At 44.1% G+C, this 19504-nt stretch overlaps 1 protein-coding gene across 1 annotated transcript in view; it reads right to left on the bottom strand.

The window, feature by feature from the left end:
- Nucleotides 1-4864: 4864 nt before the first annotated feature.
- The window catches only part of NUP107 (nucleoporin 107), a 74074-nt gene continuing 59434 nt past the window's right edge, over nt 4865-19504 (bottom strand). Inside the window, exons 23-28 of the mRNA XM_073651765.1 lie at nt 9008-9110; nt 7631-7791; nt 6172-6297; nt 5921-6034; nt 5176-5343; nt 4865-5053 (exon numbers count right to left, since the gene is read on the bottom strand). Coding sequence (XP_073507866.1) covers nt 4946-5053; nt 5176-5343; nt 5921-6034; nt 6172-6297; nt 7631-7791; nt 9008-9110 — 780 coding nt within the window. The 3' untranslated portion in view covers nt 4865-4945. The remainder of the gene's footprint in view (nt 5054-5175; nt 5344-5920; nt 6035-6171; nt 6298-7630; nt 7792-9007; nt 9111-19504) is intronic.

Genomic DNA, 19504 nt, shown 5'->3' with positions numbered 1-19504 from the left:
AACAATTTAACTTTTTTCACAAAAATGTTACTTTAGACCTAAATTTTTTTATTTTCGCAATGGTAACAGGAAAAAATGGACCCCAAAATTTGTTGTGCAATTTCTCCTGAGTACGCAAATACCCCATATGTGGGAAGACCACTGTTTGGGCACACAGCAGGATTCGGAAGGGAAGGAGCGCCATTTGACTTTTTGAATGTAAAATTTGTTTGAATAATGAGCGGACGCCATGTCGCGTTTGGGGAGCCCCTGATGTGTCTAAACAGTTGAAACCCCCCACAACTGACCCCATTTTGGAAACTAGACCCCTCAAGAAACTTCTCTAGATGTGTGGTGAGCATGCTGGACCCCCAGGTGCTTCACAGAAGTTTATAACGTAGAGCCGTGAAAACAAAATCAAACTTTGTCAACAAAAATTAGCCCCAAATTTTTTATTTTCACAAGGGTAAGAGGAGAAAATGGACCCCAAAAACTGTTGTGTAATTTCTCCTGAGTACGCCGATACCCTATATTTGGGGAAAATACACAGTTTGGGCGCACGGCAGGGTTCAGAAGGGAAGGAGCACTGTGTGACTTTTTGAATGCAAAATTGGCTGGAATAGAGAGCGGACGCCATGTTGCGTTTGGAGAGCCCCTGATGCACCTAAACAGTGGAAATCCCCCACAAGTGACCCCATTTTGGAAACTAGACTCCTCAAGGATTTTATCAAGGGGTATAGTGAACATTTTGAATCCAGACGTACGACACAGAATTTGATAACTTATTCAATATGATGACCTAATGTTATTAGTCTTGAGCGCAAGTGCTCGCTACTTCAGTTTGCATCGGGTACTCGGGTATGCACCATGTATTCCGAATGCTTGAGTGACATGCTCGAGTCCCCGCCCTGCATGTTTCATGGTTGTTAGACACCCAAAGAAAAACATGCGGGGATCGCTCATGCATAGCAGGCAATCCCTACGAGTTTTTTTTGTGTGTATAAACAGCCGCGAAACATATGGTGCGGAGACTCGAGCATGTCACTTGAGCACCCGCGATACTCGTGCACTGAGCACGATCTACCTAACTTGCTGATGCCTGGTGACCCGGATGCTGGTGACCCAGCGCAGGACCCCAGATACAAGGTAACAGGGGTGCTCTTACCGCTGCCTGCCCCGGAAATGCTGCGATCAACTTCGATCGCAGCATTTCGGGGGTTAATGTGCTGGGAGCTGTGCGGGACCGCTCCTGGCACATAGTACAGGGTGTCGGCTGTGAGAATCAGCTGACACGTGGCGGCAATCGCCCCGCTCAGCTTCTGTGCGGGCGCGATTACATTGTGCGTAATAGTACATCCCTGATCCACGAGGCCCAGGGCAAAGGGACGTACTATTACTGACAGTGTCAGTAAGCGGTTAGAACATAAAATTATGATTAATTTAATAAATCAATTGTACACTTCAAAATCAGCAACTTTGTAATATATCTTAGCATAGAAATCTGCTTGTTTCTCTGGCAGAACTTTTCATTCATTTATAAAGTTCTTAATTCTGAGGTAAAATCTGTAATCCGTGAAGACAGACTTTCCCATTGGGATAGGAGATGGCAGCTGCTAATGATAAGATTCTATCAAGATAGAGTTGAGGAGTGAGGAGCTCTGCATATAGCTCCTCCCCATCTACATAGAATTGTATTACAAGTGCTTCTCACTAAATTAGAATATCAAACAGTTAATTTATTTCAGTTTTTCAATACAAAAAGTGAAACTCATCTATTATATAGAGTCATTACAAACAGAGTGATCTATTTCAAGTGTTTATTTCTGTTAATGTTGATGATTATAGTTTATAGCCAATGAAAGCACAAAAGTTATTATCTCAGTAAATTAGAATACTATATAATAACAGCTTGAAAAATGTTTTTAAAATCCGAAATATTGGCCTACTGAAAAGTATGTTCAGTAAATGTACTCAATACTTGGTTGGGGCTCCTTCTGCATGAATTACTGCATCAATGCGGCGCGGCATGGAGGCGATCAGCCTGTGGCACTGCTGAGGTGTTATGGAAGCCCAGGTTGCTTTGATAGCAGCCTTCAGCTCGTCTGCATTGTTGGGTCTGGTGTCTCTCATCTTCCTCTTGACAATACCCCATAGATTCTCTATGGGATTAAGGTCAGGCGAGTTTGCTGGCCAATCAAGCACAGTAATACTGTTGTGTGTAAACTAGGTATTGGTACTTTTGGCAGTGTGGACAGGTGCCAAGTCCTGCTGGAGAATGAAATGTCCATCTCCAAAAAGCTTGTCGGCAGAGGGAAGCATGAAGTGCTGTAAAATTTCCTGGTAGATGGCTGCGCTGACTTTGGTCTTGATAAAACACAGAGGACCTACACCAGCAGATGACATGGCTCCCCAAACCATCACTGATTGTGGAAACTTCACACTAGACCTCAAGCAGCTTGGATTGTGGCCTCTCCACTCTTCCTCCAGACTCTGGGACCTTGATTTCCAAATGAAATGCAAAATTTACTTTCATCTGAAAACACCTTGGAGCACTGAGCAACAGACCAGGTCTTTTTCTCCTTGGTCCAGGTAAGACGCTTCTGGCGTTGTCTATTGGTCATGATTGGCTTGACACATGGAATGCGACACTTGTAGCCCATGTCCTGGATATGTCTGTGTGTGGCGGCTCTTGAAGCAATGACTCCAGCAGCAGTCCACTCCTTGTGAATCTCCCCCAAATTTTTGAATGGCCTTTTTTTTTTTTTTTAACAATCCTTTCAAGGCTACGGTTATCCCGGTTGCTTTTGCACCTTTTTCTATCACACTTTTTCCTTCCACTCAACTTTCCATTAATATGCTTCGATAAATTATTCTGTGAACAGCCAGCTTCTTTAGCAATGACCTTTTGTGGCTTACCCTCCTTGTGGAGTGTGTCAATGACTGCCTTCTGGACATCTGTCAAGTCAGCAGTCTTCCCCATGATTGTGGAGCCTACTGAAACAGACTAAAATAACTTTTTAAACGTTTAGGAAGCCTTTGCAGGTGGTTTTTAATTATTCTAATTTACTGAGATAATGACTTTTGTGTTTTCATTGGCTGTAAGCCATAATCATCAACATTAACAGAAATAAACACTTGAAATAGATCACTGTTTGTAATGACTCTACATAATATACGAGTTTCACTTTTTGTATTGAAAAACTGAAATAAATTTACTTTTTGATGATATTTTAATTTAGTGAGAAGTACTTGTTGTAGCAACGCATTTCCTATCTCAGTAATGGGAAAGTCTGTCTTCACTGAACACGGATTTTACCTCAGAATTTAATTTGCAAATTGTCTCTTCAGAGAGGAAGAGGACTTGAACTCTAGAGCCACCTATTGGAAGTAACAATCCTAAAAGTCATTATCGATCCTTTAACAAGCCTTTGCCACATGACTTAGGATAAAAGCCAAACCAAAATCTAAATTTGCGGACACTGTTTCGGGGTATTGCCCATCGTCAGTGCAAGGTGTGAGATCTGGTTTGGCTGGGTAAGAGGCGTCTGACCGGGATTCCAATGGGTAACATTTCTCCTTAAAAGGACCTATCACTACATTTTTTATGATTTAACTTAAAAGCAGAGGTAATAATATTAATGATTTGACAAAAAAATTATAAATAAGGCATTAAATACTCCTCCTCTTGGCACGCCTCTCAGTCAGATGAGCGGATTTAAGCTGAATTCGCCACCAGGGTAATCCCCACTTTCCCCTGCTCTGCTGACATCACTCTCCCATGATGCATAGCATCGAGGAAAGTACGCAGCTGTCTGTTGGTCTGTGCCCAGACACTGACTGATCCTGGTTGTGCTCAGTGCTGCTGACATTTATGTGAAGAGCAAGCAGTAGTGTTGAGCAAGCGTGCTCGTTTAACCCTTTAAACGAGCAGTTGGGTACTCTTCGAGTAGTTTCAGTATGCTCGGCATCTCTGTTTGAGGTGCCACGGCTGCATGTGTTGCAGCTGTTAGACAGCTGTGGCACATGCAGGGATTGCCTGTTTGTTAGGCAATCCCTGCATGTGAAACTACCTACTCAAAGAAGAGGTATGCTGGACAAGATGTTTTTCTTATTTCCAATACCTGTACATGGGCAGTGTATATGCATTTTTGTGTGTGCGTATATGGTCCATACACCTAGCTCACATAGATATATTCTATTTTGGCCAATCTTATAGCTGTAACTTTTCTGTTTTTTTTCTCCTAACACCACAATCCGCATTGTGGATCTGGTGGATGTAGGCATACTGGTTTACACAGACTGCTGATATATCACATATTTGTAAAGTTTTTATATTCGTTTTATCTGATGTGGATATCTGTTCTGATGGAGGGGAAAGTTTGCAAGCAAGGAATGAAATCTATTCTCAGAGCAGGAAAGAACCTTTAAAGGGAACCTGACAGCTGACACATGATGCCCAATACAGGTACAGCATACTTCAAGCACTGACTGCATGATTTCATCCAGGTATGCTGGACTCTGAAACGCTGCAGCATTTCAGAGAGAAACATTTTTTAATAGCTGCCGAGGACCAAGCCGCACGAGAGACTAGTTGCACAGGCAGGCCCCTGGCAACATCTCCTTCTGCAATCAGCGAGAGACCTGTCACTCCAGGGCAGAGAGCTGTGAGAAGCCACTGGGGACCCACCTGTCTGACTAGTCTCCCATGTGGCTCGATCCTCGGCCAGCTATTAAAGTATGTTTTTATCATTTCCGAGACTAACATACATGGCTGAAAACATACAGCCAGTACCTGATACATGCTGCCAGGTTCTCTTTAGGTACGTACCGGTAGACCACAACTATTGAGAAATCTGTATGGAGTAATAAATAGTGCTACCAAATACAAATACCAAATTATCTTTATTATTTAATACAAAAAATACAGACGTTTACGAGACCCAGATAACCAGTTTATCTAGTAACTTTAGGGTTGATTTTCATAACCCAAAGGATCAAGCTGTAAGTCCAACAACATTAGAGATGATTCTCTTAACTTCTGCAGGAGTTTCTTAAGTTCTGGCTTGGAGAACACCTGTAGACACATAGAAAAGATATATACAGGCATCCATATAAATATTTTCTAAATAAGTCTGTAACCGACGGACTCTAGAAGTTTTGCACATATTAACACATAGTTCATGATGGACAACTTACCTTATACAGCTTCTGAGTTTCTGATGAGATGACATCAGCCAGGCGGAGGCATTCCTGGTATTGTTCAGTATTATGTAGCACTGTGTGCAGCAAGAAACACATCATGGGCAAACAAAGACTCCGTAGCAGATGCATCTGTTGCTTACGCTCAGGATCTTCTTCTGCATCCTAGGTTGGATTAGAACATTTTATTAAACGCAATCAGATTTTTTTAAATTAATGCTCATACTCCCTACTGTGTATTAAATATCTATACACTTTGATATATAGTGTATCTATTCTTTAAATCACCAATTCTGTGGTCAAAGCACTGATCATTTATCAGACTTTTCCAGGATTAACTAGGTAATATTTATCTTTTCTGTACATAGCACCCAATGAAGCTGAGCTTTTATTTCCTACAGGGTTATTCTAATGATTTTATTTCTTTCTTAAAGGGTTATTCTAATTATTCTTACATAATTATTTTAATGATAAGTGGGTTAAATTGCAATGTGCTTGTAAAAAATTATATAAATTTGAATTCTACTTATTAAAAGTTCTTACAAGGTTTTTGCTATAGATCTGTCCAGCTTCAGTGCCTCTGTGCAAAGTCAATCAGGAGAAAATACCCCCCCCACAAGACGAATCCCAGGAACACAAAGCTATTTTATTACTCTGTTTTTTTTCAACAACTAATTTTCATATGCTACTTTATTCCTAAATATTAGATGTGCTCATATTTTGTCCAAGAAAGTTGACTCACATCTCTTACATCCACCATCCAGCCTCCATCGACAAACAGCAAAACATTGTACATTTTTTCTTTAACATCCAGTGTTAAGACATCTATATAATTCTTCCAAGTACTATACTCCATCTAGAAAGAAATATAAAAGGTCGCTATAGATTATTGCTAATATGACTGATAAGGATGTTCAATCTGTATTGTGAATATGCATTCTCCGCATCCATCCTATGTGTCCCCTACATGACACATTTCACCTAAATACTTGCCTCATACTTCTTTTCCTTGTGCTCATAAGCCACTTTCTCTGTGAAGGAAGCATGTTCAGCTAGTCCTGGTTTCTGAGGCGGACAATTCATATGCTTGAACCACTCATTAAATGCTTCATGTGCCTCCTGTAGAAAATAAACAGTTAGACCACGTACCTACTGCGCTCAGCAGTGATTTGATGGCGTCTGTCTGATTCCCTGATAAAAGGGATTAAGATGTGCCTCTGATGGTCAATTATCATCAGGAGACAAATGTTGCTCAAATGGTAGTGTCAAGTCTTTTTCAATGGGGCACAAGAACATAGGTTGACTACAATTTTGAGCGTCTGACAGGTTGGACACTGCCACAAAGGAGCACAAATGGAATCCATTGAACTCAGTTTCTCATTGTAATGAATAAGTAAGTTAGAAATTCTTCTGAATCCTGTTTTTAAAAGGAATCTGTCACCAGGTTTCTGCAACCCAATCTGAGAGTAGCATAATGGAGGGGCAGAGACCCTGATTCCAGAAATGTATCACTTACTAGGCTGCCGCCTATAGTTATTATTATAATAATAATAGTTTTGATAAAATCACTGTTTGATTATAACTAGAAGACTAGTAAACCTGCTATCATGCAGTCTTCCATATTCATGAGCTCTGTATAACCACAACCCAACAGATTGGCAGCTTTCTGCCTATGCACAGTGTACACAGAAAGCTGCAATCAGCGGTGTAGGTGGAGTTATACAGAACTCAGCATTTGGAGAACTGATAGATCTGCAACAGATGAAACAGCTTTTAATCAAATCTGCAGCATCCAGTACAGTAAGTGATACATCACTGGAATCAGGGTCTCTGTCCCTATATTATGCTGCTCTCAGATGAGGTAGCAACCTGGTAACAGATTCCCTTTATGGGATTCAGACAGAAGCCATTAAACAACTGCTGAACGCAGTTTTTACGTAGCTTTACTTGTATTACACCCCCATCACGTCTAATCGCTCAGAATTAGCTGCTAGCATTAACGCAGGAATAACATTTCCTATGTCAGAACAAAATGCAATTTAAAATATCAAACACACATGATTCATTGTACGGATATTGTACATATTTCTACAAGTTAAGATTACCCATCAGCTTTTTTCACTTGAAGCTTTAAAAAACAAAACCCCACCAATGCCTAAACAATCACAGTCAAACTACGGCTTTAGGGTGTATTCACACATTGCAGTTAAATCATGGTTACTGCTTCAGTTTTGATGAAATTGTGGAAAAAATTATTCAGTTTTACAAGAATGGCAGCAAAAACTAATTTAAGGAGCAATGTATGAACACACTTGGAGCATCCAAATTTAGTTTTGCAGCTACTGGCTGACACAGAGTTGAGGGATTGGGCGATATCTTGGATAACATAAAAGTAAACCAACTTTATTAGTACACAAATAATACCCAATCATAAGAAAAGTCATTGTCTCACCAAGTAGGCTCTTATACACAAATGCTCCCGGATAGCATTGTCATCCTCTGCTGGCAGCGCACTGTCCATCCCCTGCTCCTCCCACTGAGAGTAAATCTCTGCTATTGAATCCTGGGAAATTTTACCAAATACCGCTTTTGCAGCTTCATGCTTCTTGGAAGCTAAAATATGTTGGGAGAAAAAAACATGTAGCTCTGAAACCGGGACTAATTCAGAAACTAAAAACAATATCTTACCAAACTGTAGTTGACACCTAAAAATTATTAAAAAAATGTATATCAGGTTTTCATTCTCTACATTAAGAATGGTTTTCTTATTCACAAAAAAAGTAGTTACTCTTCTACACCATATACACTATTTCTGGGTAGTGCAGGACTCCTTATTGGTTTAGTCAATGGGGCCATACCCATTTGGATGTCAGTGAAAACCCATTTCAAGGGGACCAGCAGACCATCTAATGTGTATCAGATGTTGGCTGGTGTTAGCTCGACAGGTGCCAAGAGACAAAAAGAAAAATTACCGATGCCTTCTCAATTGTTCTCAAGGGAGATAAGCAATCTTTCCCAAATGCAAGGTCTTATTTTCCGCTCTCCATTGAAAACATTCATGCTGAAAAAGCATAAATATGTAATTAATATAAGCTGCTGAGCTCAGTGATTGGCTGCAGTGGTCTGTGTACTGTAGTCGCAATGTCACCTCTGCAGCCTGTCAATACCAGCAGAGAGGCATTGCTAGAGGAGGGGAGGGTGAGTATTGCTGTACTTGTAATTTTCCACATCTGCAGTCCTGTGGGCTGAAGAAAGTTGAAAGGGTGAAACCTATACGAGTCAGCCCCAAAACTTAGAACCAAGCATCAACATACTGCAGAGATGGCCCTATAATAGGCTGTCAATGTATAGCTTCCGGCATCAGTCTTTTAAACCAGAAACCAAGAGAAAAGGAGCACAAATCAATGTTATTATGAGCACGCATTCATTGCTTCTGCAGGGTTCATTGCTTCTGCATTTGACACAAGGTGAAAGCCATCAATGACCAAATTGGGAGAAAACTCTGGTTGCCAGGGATGATTTTTGTGCATCCCTAGAAGCTCTGGTCACTTGATTGGCTTTCAGAAATAAATCATTCCTGTTCTACTTGCTTTCTTTACCTTTTTCCTAATTTCATTCTTAATATCATACAAGAAAGAATACATCCCGCCCTAGTCAAATACTTCTAGTGAACATGATAATTCTTAATAAACTAGGAGTACCAGGAAAATTGAAGTACATTACAATTTATTTTACCAAAACCTTTACATATTTGTTGTGCCATTGTAAACGTATATTTTTGTAACAGCTGGAAGCAAAAATCACACTATCTGTGGAAGAAAAAGCTTACCCAGAAATGTCCGCATGATGGCATTGCTTTGCTTTAGAGCTTCAGCCCTTTGGGCAGGATCGAAAACCAGCCAGTCAATCACATCAATTTTTTCTCTATCCTCCTGTTTAAGAAAGGGTTGACTCAGGCATTTTGATCTTAGACAAATAATATATACAACAAGAAGGTGTATTCGATCAGTTCATTTATTCCACATGTAAGAAAACTACATGTCAATGGTTCGGGACTATGCATACTATTGATTATGTGGTGCAGAGACTGCCAATGCTGGAGGAGGACACGGCGCATGTTGATATGCGGTATACTATGATGTTGCTCAGGTTCTTTGAGCTCCCACTCTCACGTTGGGAAGAGAGTGACAAGAGAAGGGTGGGGGGAGGGGGGGAGGTGGATGGGTTGGATTTGCGGGAAAATGGGGTTGCTTATGCTGTTTGACCTGGTATGCTGGGGAACAAAATGGAAAGATGTTACTTGATGATGGTGGATTGTTTTTTCTAATGCACAATGAGTAACCGTACGGTTCGGATTTTAAGTTGGAATGTACGTGGTATATCTGACAGGATTAAGAGGGCAGCAGTTCTGAATCACATCAGATCTTGTGATCCTATGATTGCGTGCTTACAGGAGACCCATCTCACTAGAGATACTAGGCACTGGCTATCGAGAGGGTGGATGTTAAAGACATATCATTCTACTTATTCCTCGTACTCCAGGGGGGTGTCAGTCCTAATACACAAAAACGCTCATTATGAAGAGCTGGCAGTGCAAGTAGACAGTGAAGGGCAGTATGTATGGATTGCGTGCAGATTGTATGGACACAAAATGATTTTAGTGGCTTTATATATCCCTCCACCTTATTCTAAAAAGGAACTTCAAGCAGTAATGGACTTGACGGCCAGATGGGGGGAGGCTCCGATGTTGATTATGGGAGATGTTAACAACACCATGAATGATCACTGGGATAAAGTACGTCCGGCAGGTATGGAAGCTGGACGGGACGGAATGACTGCATTTGGCACCTACGTGGGGGAGCTGGGGCTGGTGGATCTGTGGAGAGTACGAAATGAGGGTAAGAGGACCTTCTCGTGTCACTCGGCTACACACGGAACACTGTCAAGGATAGACCTGGCTTTTGGGGATACTGCTATGGATGGGATGGTGGGGGAGGTGGAATACCTACAGAGGACTCTATCGGATCATAGTCCTATGGTTGTCCTGCTTCTAGTGGGATCTGCTCAGGGTCAGAGGGGAGGTTGGCGTCTTCACCCGACGTGGCTTAAAGTGGTGGATATGGTTGGCATAACCAAAGAACTAGAGCACTTCTTCCAAGTTAATGAAGGGAGTGCTGAGGCTACAGTGGTGTGGGAGGCTATGAAGGCATTTACGAGGGGACTCTTTATAAGTGAGATCTCACGGTGTAAGACCAAAACTAAATTGGCAGATCAACAAATAAAGGATGACTTGACAAGGGCAGAGGCAGACATGATTTTGGCGCCAACGAGTGTAGCTCACAATAGACTAAAATTAGCACAGGAGGCAGTTAATAAACTGCACATGATGCAAGCCGAGAGGAAAAGGGCATTTCAGCAAGCCCAATTCTTTGAGGAAGGAGAGAGAGTGGGTCGCTTGTTGGCGGTGATATCTGCGGCACAGAGGGAGTCTTCCAGGGTGTACAGGTTGAGAGACCAAGCGGGGACGACTCTGACAGACACAAAGGACATATTGGAGGTCTTTAAGGAATATTACATGGCACTGTACAATTCAAGAGTACGGGACACAGAGGGGGCCGTAGAGGAATTCTTGGAGGGCATCTCACTGTCTAAATTGTCTGAGGAAGATAGGTTAAGGTTGGATGAACCTGTGAGTGTGGAGGAGGTGGAATGTGCAATTCTGTCTATGCCCAATAACAAATCACCGGGTGCTGATGGTCTACCTGGGGAGGTGTACAGGGAGCTGGTGGAACTGCTAGCCCCAAAATTGAAATCTGTGTTTGAAGAGGCTTTGGAGAAGGGGGCGTTACCGAGATCAATGGAGGAAGCGGTGATAGTGGTTCTGCCAAAGGAGGGGAAAGACCCCATGGATGCGGAGTCGTATAGGCCCATATCGTTGTTGACAACGGATGTCAAAATACTCGCTAAGATCCTGGCCACCCGGCTCACCGGGGTTGCGCATACTGTTATTCACGAGGACCAGTCGGGCTTTATGCCCAACCGCTCCACGGCTGTTAACTTGAGAAGATTATTTCTTAATATGCAGCTGCCTGCTGATAATGGTGGCGGGAGAATAGTGATGTCGTTGGACGCTAGGAAAGCATTCGATAGCGTGGAATGGGAATATTTATGGAAAATCATGGAAATAATGGGATTTGGCCCCGCATTCATGGCCTGGGTGAAGTTATTGTACTCATCCCCAAGGGCGGTAGTTAAGGTGAATGGTGAACGGTCCGGGATGTTTGACTTACATAGGGGCACAAGGCAGGGGTGCCCGCTGTCCCCGCTATTGTTTGCGGTGGCTGTGGAGCCCCTGGCGGCCAAAATAAGAGCTGAGAGAGGAGTGGTCGGATTTAAATTTGGGAGGCTGGAAGAAAAAATATCACTGTATGCCGATGACATCCTGTTATTTCTGGAAAATGCAGGAGAGACATTGGGGTGCACGATGGATGTAATTAAACAATTTGGGAGCATTTCGGGACTGGAGATAAACTGGCACAAGTCTTATGTCATGGCTGTAGATAGACCAATAAAAGTGGAGGAGATAGATGAGAGGGGGAAGCAGCTCCAGCTGGTTTCACAATTTAAATACCTTGGGATATGGGTGGCGCTTCCATTGACACGATTCACGGATCTGAATTTAGTTCCTCTGCTAGAGAAATTTAAAAAGAAAATAGGCGCATGGTGCCAATTGGCTTTGACGGTGACGGGTAGAACTAACCTGATTAAGATGGTCCTTATGCCACAACTAATGTACGTTTTGCACAACTCACCGATATGGCTACCAAAAAAACGGTTTCAGGGTATTGATTCTATCTTCAGATCCTTGATATGGGGCAAGAGGCAGGCAAGGATTAAATTGGGAACGCTGCAAAATGGGAAGGAGGAGGGAGGATTGGCCGCTCCCAATCCCTGGGTCTATTTCTTGGCAGTACAAGGCCAGCATGTCAGGGGATGGAGAGAGCCCGATTGTGGAGGGGCAGCTTGCTGGGTGCTGGTACATGTGTCGGGGAGACGCCCACTGGTCCAGGCGTTAGAGGATGGTACCTTTAAGAAATTGGGAGCAATATATCCTACCTTAGGCTTGACTCAGAAGGTATGGGACACTATTAAAAAGATCAGGGGGGTGGACGGGCTGACTAAGTACTCACCGGTGTTGGGCAATGAACATCTGCCGGAACTTAATAAGCTGTGTCAAATGGGCAATTGGAAGGCGCAAGGAGTGAGATATGTGTGCCAGCTGCAGAGTGGAACGGACCTGAAGACCTTTGAGAAATTGAGAGAAGAATTTGATTTGCCTTTGGTATGGGGATTTCAATACTATAGGCTTCGACATGCTTGGAGGGCACAGTGTGGATTGGGAGACATGACGGTTCAGGGTGACACTGTACTAGACTTTGTGTGTATGAAGGGAGGGACGAGGGGAGTCATATCGAGCTTATATCATGACCTACTGCACTCCTATCTGGGGGGGAATCACCTCATTGCAAAGAGTAAATGGGAAAGGGAGGTGGGTACCCTCACAACAGAACAATGGGAGGCGATTCTAGAATATGTCCCGAAGATCTCTTTAAGCGAGCAGGCACGGATTTCCCAATTATACATAATACATAGGACATACAAAACACCGCTGCGCTTGTACAAGGCGGGCTTGAGGGGAGATTCCAATTGCCCTAGATGTGGCACGGACCAGGCCGGACTGCTACACATGCTATGGTCATGCCCACGGTTGGTGGCTTATTGGTTGTTCGTTGTCAGCAAAATTGAGAGGGCTTATACATGTACAATTGACAGAAACCCGGTGCTGTGTGTTTTGGGGGAGGTGGATGGAATACCTGTCTCAGAACATTACAAAGTGGCGATAGCGCGATTGCTATATGTGGCACGCAAACGAATAGCATGAAAATGGACAGATTCGGAACCCCCCACTAGGAGGGAATTTATTGCTCAGACACGTACGGTGATGCATTTAGAGGAAAGCATTTATAGGCGGAGGCATGGAGAGAGAACTTTTGGGAAAATATGGTCCGCATGGATGGCGGTAATATGATTGTCAATGTTCCCAGATATGCCCGGCATAAGGAGTATTGGCGGGAGGGGGGAGGGGGGAGAGGGTTTTGACTGTATTATTACACGTTATGTGAATTGTTATATGTATATTGATAACTGTTTGCTGTTAAAATTTTTGAAACCTAAATAAAAATAATTGGTTTAAAAAAAAAAAAAAGAAAACTACATGTCAAGCTGACAGCGGGATCTAACACGCAGCGTCAGGAAGCACATCACTCCTCGCTCCCATCAGCGCGAGGCCTGTAGATGCCGTTCATAGGAGATCGTGCTTTTCGCTAAACATAGAGCTGAAGCCCTGATCACAGTCCCTCCTCTAAGGGGACTATTAAATACGGTAAAAAATACTGATGCGTTCAGAAATGTCCAATCAAAATATTAAATAAATTGATCCAATCTGTAAATGACGTAATAAAAAAAAAAAAAAAAATAGTGCCAGAATTACATATTTTTGGCCGCCACATTACAATAAAATGCAATAAGAAGCGATCAAAACATCATATGTACCCCAAAATGGTATCAATAAAAGAGTCAGCTCAGTGTGCAAAATATAAGCCTTCACACAGCCCCAGATCCTGAAAAATGAAAATGTTACAGGTCTTTGAAAATGACGAATACAAAAAATTTTTCTTACAAATTTATGATTTTTTTCCCACTACTCAAGTAAAAAAAACAAACAAACAAACAAAACAAACTATTTATGTTTTGCATCTGTGAACTCGTACTGACCTGGAGAATCATATTGCCAGAACAGGTTAACCATATAGTGAGCATGGTAAATAAAAAACAAAAATTGTGGAAGTGCACTTTTTTTGCAATGTCACCACACTTAGATTTTTTTCCCCTTTTCCAATACACTATGTGGTAGAATCAATGGTGTCATTCAAAAGTACAACTTGTCCCGCAAAAAGTAAGCCCTCATACGGCCATATTGACAGAAAAATGAAAACAGTTATGGCTCTTGGAAGAAGGGGAGGAAAAATTAAAAACATAAAAACGAAAAATCGCACGGGAATGAAGGGCTTAAGTCAAGGGTGGGAAACCTCAGGCCCTGGGGCCGTTTAAGGCCCGTGATGACCTTTTATCCGGCCCCAGGGCAGATTCAAGGGGACCGCAGTGCTTGGACCGGCAGTTGCATTTTGACAGCCACCAGACCATTAATTTCTTCTTCTTTTGTGAGCACACACACAGCATTCACTACTGAAAGCTGAGGCGCGTGCAATGGAAGATTACGTCCTGATACCAGTGCCAGCGTCAGGACCTACTTTGTGGGCAGAGTTAGCGCACGATTTGTACGGCCCCCGAAGGATGGTATAAATATCAAAATGGCCCTTGTCAGAAACACGTATATTACTTACCAGTAATGTGTTTTTTCGGAACCCATGACGGCACAACGAGAGAGGAGATCCGCCCTTCAAGGACAGGAAACCTTCAAGATAAAAAGGGCGGCACCTCTCTCCGCCTCAGTGGATTACAGAGCATGAGAGGACTCTCCGGTTAGAGCACATAATTTTATTAACCATAAATGAACTTCACCCATGTGAATACTAAACACCCACCAACCGGAAGGTGAACACCATAGTGATAGGGAGGGAATGTAAAGGTGCCGTCATGGGTTCCGAAAAAACACATTACCGGTAAGTAATATACGTGTTTTTCTGTCACCCATGACAGCACAACGAGAGAATTCCAGAGAACTAAGTATGTAAGGGAGGGACCTTGGCCGGCAGAACCCTTCTCCCGAATGTGAGATCAGAGGAGGCAGAAAGGTCAAGCCTATAGTGATTATAGAAAGTGGACGGAGATTACCACGTGGCTGCCTTACATATTTGCTCAATGGGCATGTCCGCTCTTTCTGCCCAGGAAGCAGCCATGCCCCGCGTAGAGTGGGCCTTCAGATTGTTAGGAGGATCTCTGCCTGATCCCGTATAGGCCATCGTGATGGCTTCCCGGATCCACCTTGATAAGAGTGCCTTTTGAGACCTTTGATCCCTTTCGGGAGCCCTGAAAGGAGACAAAAAGCCCTATCCTTCCTACATGAGCTTGTGGATGCTAAATAATGTATAAGGCATCTCCTGACATCCAAGGTATGAAATCTTTCCTCCTTGCTATTTTTTGGTTCAAGACAGAAGGAAGGTAAGGCTATCTCCTGGGACATATGAAATTTAAAAACAATTTTAGGAAGGAAAGCAGGGTGTGGTCTCAAAACTACCCTATCGTCTAGCACTAAGGTAAAAGGTGGATCTGCAGACAAAGCCTGTAACTCACTAACCCTCCGTGCTGATGTTAAGGCCACCAGAAGTATTGTTTTTAGGGTGAGTGATTTTATGGACCCTGAGCTAAGGGGCTCAAAGGGAGAACCTGTTAACGCGTTTAGCACTAAGTTTAAATCCCAAGAAGGGACCCTTGTTATAGGGGCTGGATTGGCTCTACTGCATGCCCTCACGAATCTGGAAATCCATTTGTTACCGGCCAGATTATAATTATACAAGGCCCCTAAGGCAGAGATTTGGACTTTTAAGGTGCTAACCGCTAGGCCTTTCTCCAGTCCTTTTTGAAGAAATTTCAAAATGGCCATTATGGGCAACCTACCCCCCCCTCAGGGAGAATCCCTGAGATGAAAAGAGCTTCTTTCTTCCAGACTCTACTGTAGATTTTAGTAGTGATTGGTTTCCTACTACCTAGAAGAGTAGTAACTAGCCTCTAGCAACGACCTCTCAAGTTCCAGGCCGCTAACTGCAATCCTTTCACCTGAGGATGGAATATAGGACCTTGAGCAAGAAGGTCGGGAATCTCTGGAAGAATCCAGGGGTTCATGACTGACATGCTCCTTAGCCAAAAGAACCATGGTCTCTTGGGCCAGAAGGGGGCTATGAGGACCACTCGAGCCTGATCCTCCCGGATCTTCCTCAACACTGCTGGAATTAGGCACGTTGGGGGAAAGGCATAGGACTGACTGAAATCCCATCTGCACTGGAAGACGTCTACTACCAAAGGGTTTTCCGTGGGATTCAGGGAGCAGAACTTTTTTAACTTGCTGTTCTGACGGGTCGCAAACAGGTCGACCTCTGGAGACCCCCCACATGGAAACTAGCTGACGGAAGACTGAGTGATTTAGAGTCCATTCTCCCTGCAATAATGGCCTGCGACTTAGAAAGTCTGCCTTCGTGTTGTCCTCTCCTTTGGTATGAAGGGCCTTTAAAGAGAGTACTTTTCCGTCCACTAGAGAAAATATCCTCCCCGCAATCTGCATTAGTGATTTTGAGTGAGTTCCCTCCTGGTGATTCACATATGCCACCGTGACCTGGTTGTCGGACAGAATTTTTATGTGATGTCCTCGTAGAAGGGGTAAGAAGCGGATTAGTGCCTTCTCTACTGCTCGTAATTCCCACATGTTGGAAGACTCCAGACTCTCCTCCTCTGACCAAGTCCCTGTATCGGGTGGTTGTCTAGGTGCGCCCCCCACCCCCTGGGACTGGCGTCCGTAGTAATCACTCTGGTAAATTGGGGAACCCAGGGGACGCCTGTCTGGAATGTGTTTGTCTCTAACCACCAGTACAGAGACTGAATTACATTTTCTGGGAGTGTTAACCTGCCCTCCAGATGTCCCCTGAGGATGATTTAGTTCTTTGGGACGTCCCACTGCAACTCTCTTGAATGAAATTGGGCCCAGCATACCACTGGGATGCAGGAGGTGAGGGGTCCCAACAGAGACATGGCCCCCCTGAGAGTCATTACTGGGTCTGTTATGGCTGTCGAGACTAAATTTTTTATTTTTTCTCTTTTCTGCTCGGGCAGGCGGCATTCCTGTCAAACCGAATCCAGAGTAAGGCCTAAAAAGATTTGAGTTGTATGCGGGATCAGTTTTGATTTTTCTAGGTTTAAACACCATCCTAAGTTTCTTAAGATGGTGCACACCTGATCCACTTGGGCCAGGCAGTGATCGTAAGTTTTGCCCACTATTAGGAAGTCGTCCAGGTACGGAATGATCAATCTGTTCTCCTCCCTGAGATGAGCCGTAACCTCCGCTATAAGTTTTGTGAATATGCGGGGCGCTACTGCTAGGCCGAAGGGAAGAGCTCTGTACTGGAAGTGCTTGACGAGTCCCTGTACAGTTACAGCTACTCTGAGGTATTTTTGAAAGTCGTGATGGATTGGCACATGGTAATAAGCATCCTTTAGGTCCAACACTGCCATGTAGCAGCCGGGGAACAGAAGGCTTATCGTTGATTTTATCGTTTCCATCTTGAATGATGGAATGTTCAGGAATTTGTCTAGGCCTTTCAAGTTGAGGATGACTCTGTATGAATTGTCCAGCTTCTTTATAAGGAACAAGGGGGAATAGAACCCTATTCATTCTTCTTGTGGTGATACCTCCAGCAAGATGTTCTTTTGCAGGAGACCTGAAATCTCTTCCTCCAGTGCCCGCTGTTCTGGTAGAAAGGATCTTAAGGCAGTCGGGATCAATTTCTCTGGTGGGTTCCTCAGAAATTCCAGTTTTAAGCCTGATTTTACTAAATTGAGGATCCACTTGCTGGAAGAGATCCTTTCCCAGGCTGGGAGGAAGAGAGAGAGCCTCTCTGCCACCTGGGATATAGTGTCATTTTGGCAGTTTGCGAATATCCTGGGAGGGCCCGCCGAACAAAAACCCTTTTCCTTTCCTGGAACGATCCTCCCATCTAGATTGTTCTGTGGATGTCCTTCTGCGGCCAAATTTCGCCAGAATGGAGTCCTGTGACTCGTTGTTCTTAACCTGGTCTTCTAACCTGTCTAACAAACATAAGGGATCTTGCGGTACAGGTTGCTGCTATGGCTGGTTTCCATGCCCCTGCCGATGACTCCCAAGTACCCTTAAGGAAGGTATCTACCTTTCGGTCCAGTGGGTCCTTCAGCATGCCTGTATCTTCAAAAGAGAGAAAATTTTCTAGAAGCTTTGGATACCGCAGCATCCAGCTTCAGGGCTTTTATCCAGGATGCGGTATCTTCCTCACTAAAGAGATATTTCCTTTTGAAGGAGGATGGAAGGGGACCCTTTTTCTCCGGCCTATCCCACCCACTCCTTCTTGATAAGTCCCTGCACCTTATCATTAATCGGGAAAACTATGTTTTTTCCGATCCAAGGTGCCGAACATAATATCCTGTACCGATTTTTTTGACTTCTGGTCAACTAACCCCATTGTGGACCTGACGGCTTTTACTAAGCTATCCACACTTTCCAGGGGAAAACAATGACCTGTGCCTGCCTCACTATCCGAAGAGGAAGAGTCAGTGGAGTCATCCAGCATTCCCTCGTCGGATTCAGAGTCTGAAAGGGTGGGTGGGGTTTTTGCCCTATGGGCCTGGGATGCTTGGGAAAATGACTTAAATGATTTTTCTACCTCAGACCTAATAAGGGCTTTTAGATTTGAAGAAAAATCCGGGTTTCCCTCCGAAATGGTTTCTTCAATACATGGCTGGCATAATCTTTTGGGCCAGTCTTTAGTCAGACCCCGTTCACACAGGGCACATACTCTGTACTTGGATTTCTCCGTACATTTTTTAGGGACATCCTGACCATATAAGGGAGGAAGGAGAGGGAGAGAGAGAGACAAACAGAAAAAAGTCTACATTAATTTGTCGACTTTCATGTCGCTCACTCACCACCCAGTAGATAAAAACAGGGTACCGGAACGGGAGGCAGAACAGTATCCAATACTTCTCCTCGGGAGACCGCGGAATCATCAATCCTGCAGGAGCTATGCCGACTGGATCTTGAATTCCTGGTGCTGCGAGTCCCAGAACACCCACTGCTCTTGCTCTGTGGTGGACGCTGCTCCTGGGTGCGCTTCTGGCGCCGAGCCTGCTCCATCTCCTCAGGCTGCAGCAGCATGGACTGCTGCTCTTGCTGCTGATGTGGTGGGGAGGGCTGTTGTGAAGCCATTTTCACTGCGCCCCTGCCTGGCCGGTGATCTACCCTTATTGTGCCAGGGAGATCACCGGCCGGCGTCCCCGCAGCTTCTGGTACCTCCCCCGAAAATTACATCAGGGGGTCAGAGGTCCCGCTTCCGGTTTTGTCACTTCCGGGCGCGCCCCGTGACATCACATCCGGGACGCGGGGTTTGCCGGCTACCATGATGTGTAGGTGCCGCAAACCCCCGCCCGCACGCGGGGAGACCACATGTCGGCGCCCCCCGCGGTGCTTCCAGGAACCACGGGACCAGCCGCAGCAGAGACTGTGCCC

Source organism: Phyllobates terribilis, unplaced genomic scaffold, assembly GCF_046119375.1.
Source record: "Phyllobates terribilis strain yellow unplaced genomic scaffold, ASM4611937v1 Scaffold_11__3_contigs__length_659146591, whole genome shotgun sequence".
NCBI classification, from domain to species: Eukaryota; Metazoa; Chordata; class Amphibia; order Anura; family Dendrobatidae; genus Phyllobates; species Phyllobates terribilis.
The sequence above is the reverse complement of the archived record's forward strand: the minus strand, read 5'-3'. Positions and strand labels throughout refer to the sequence as shown.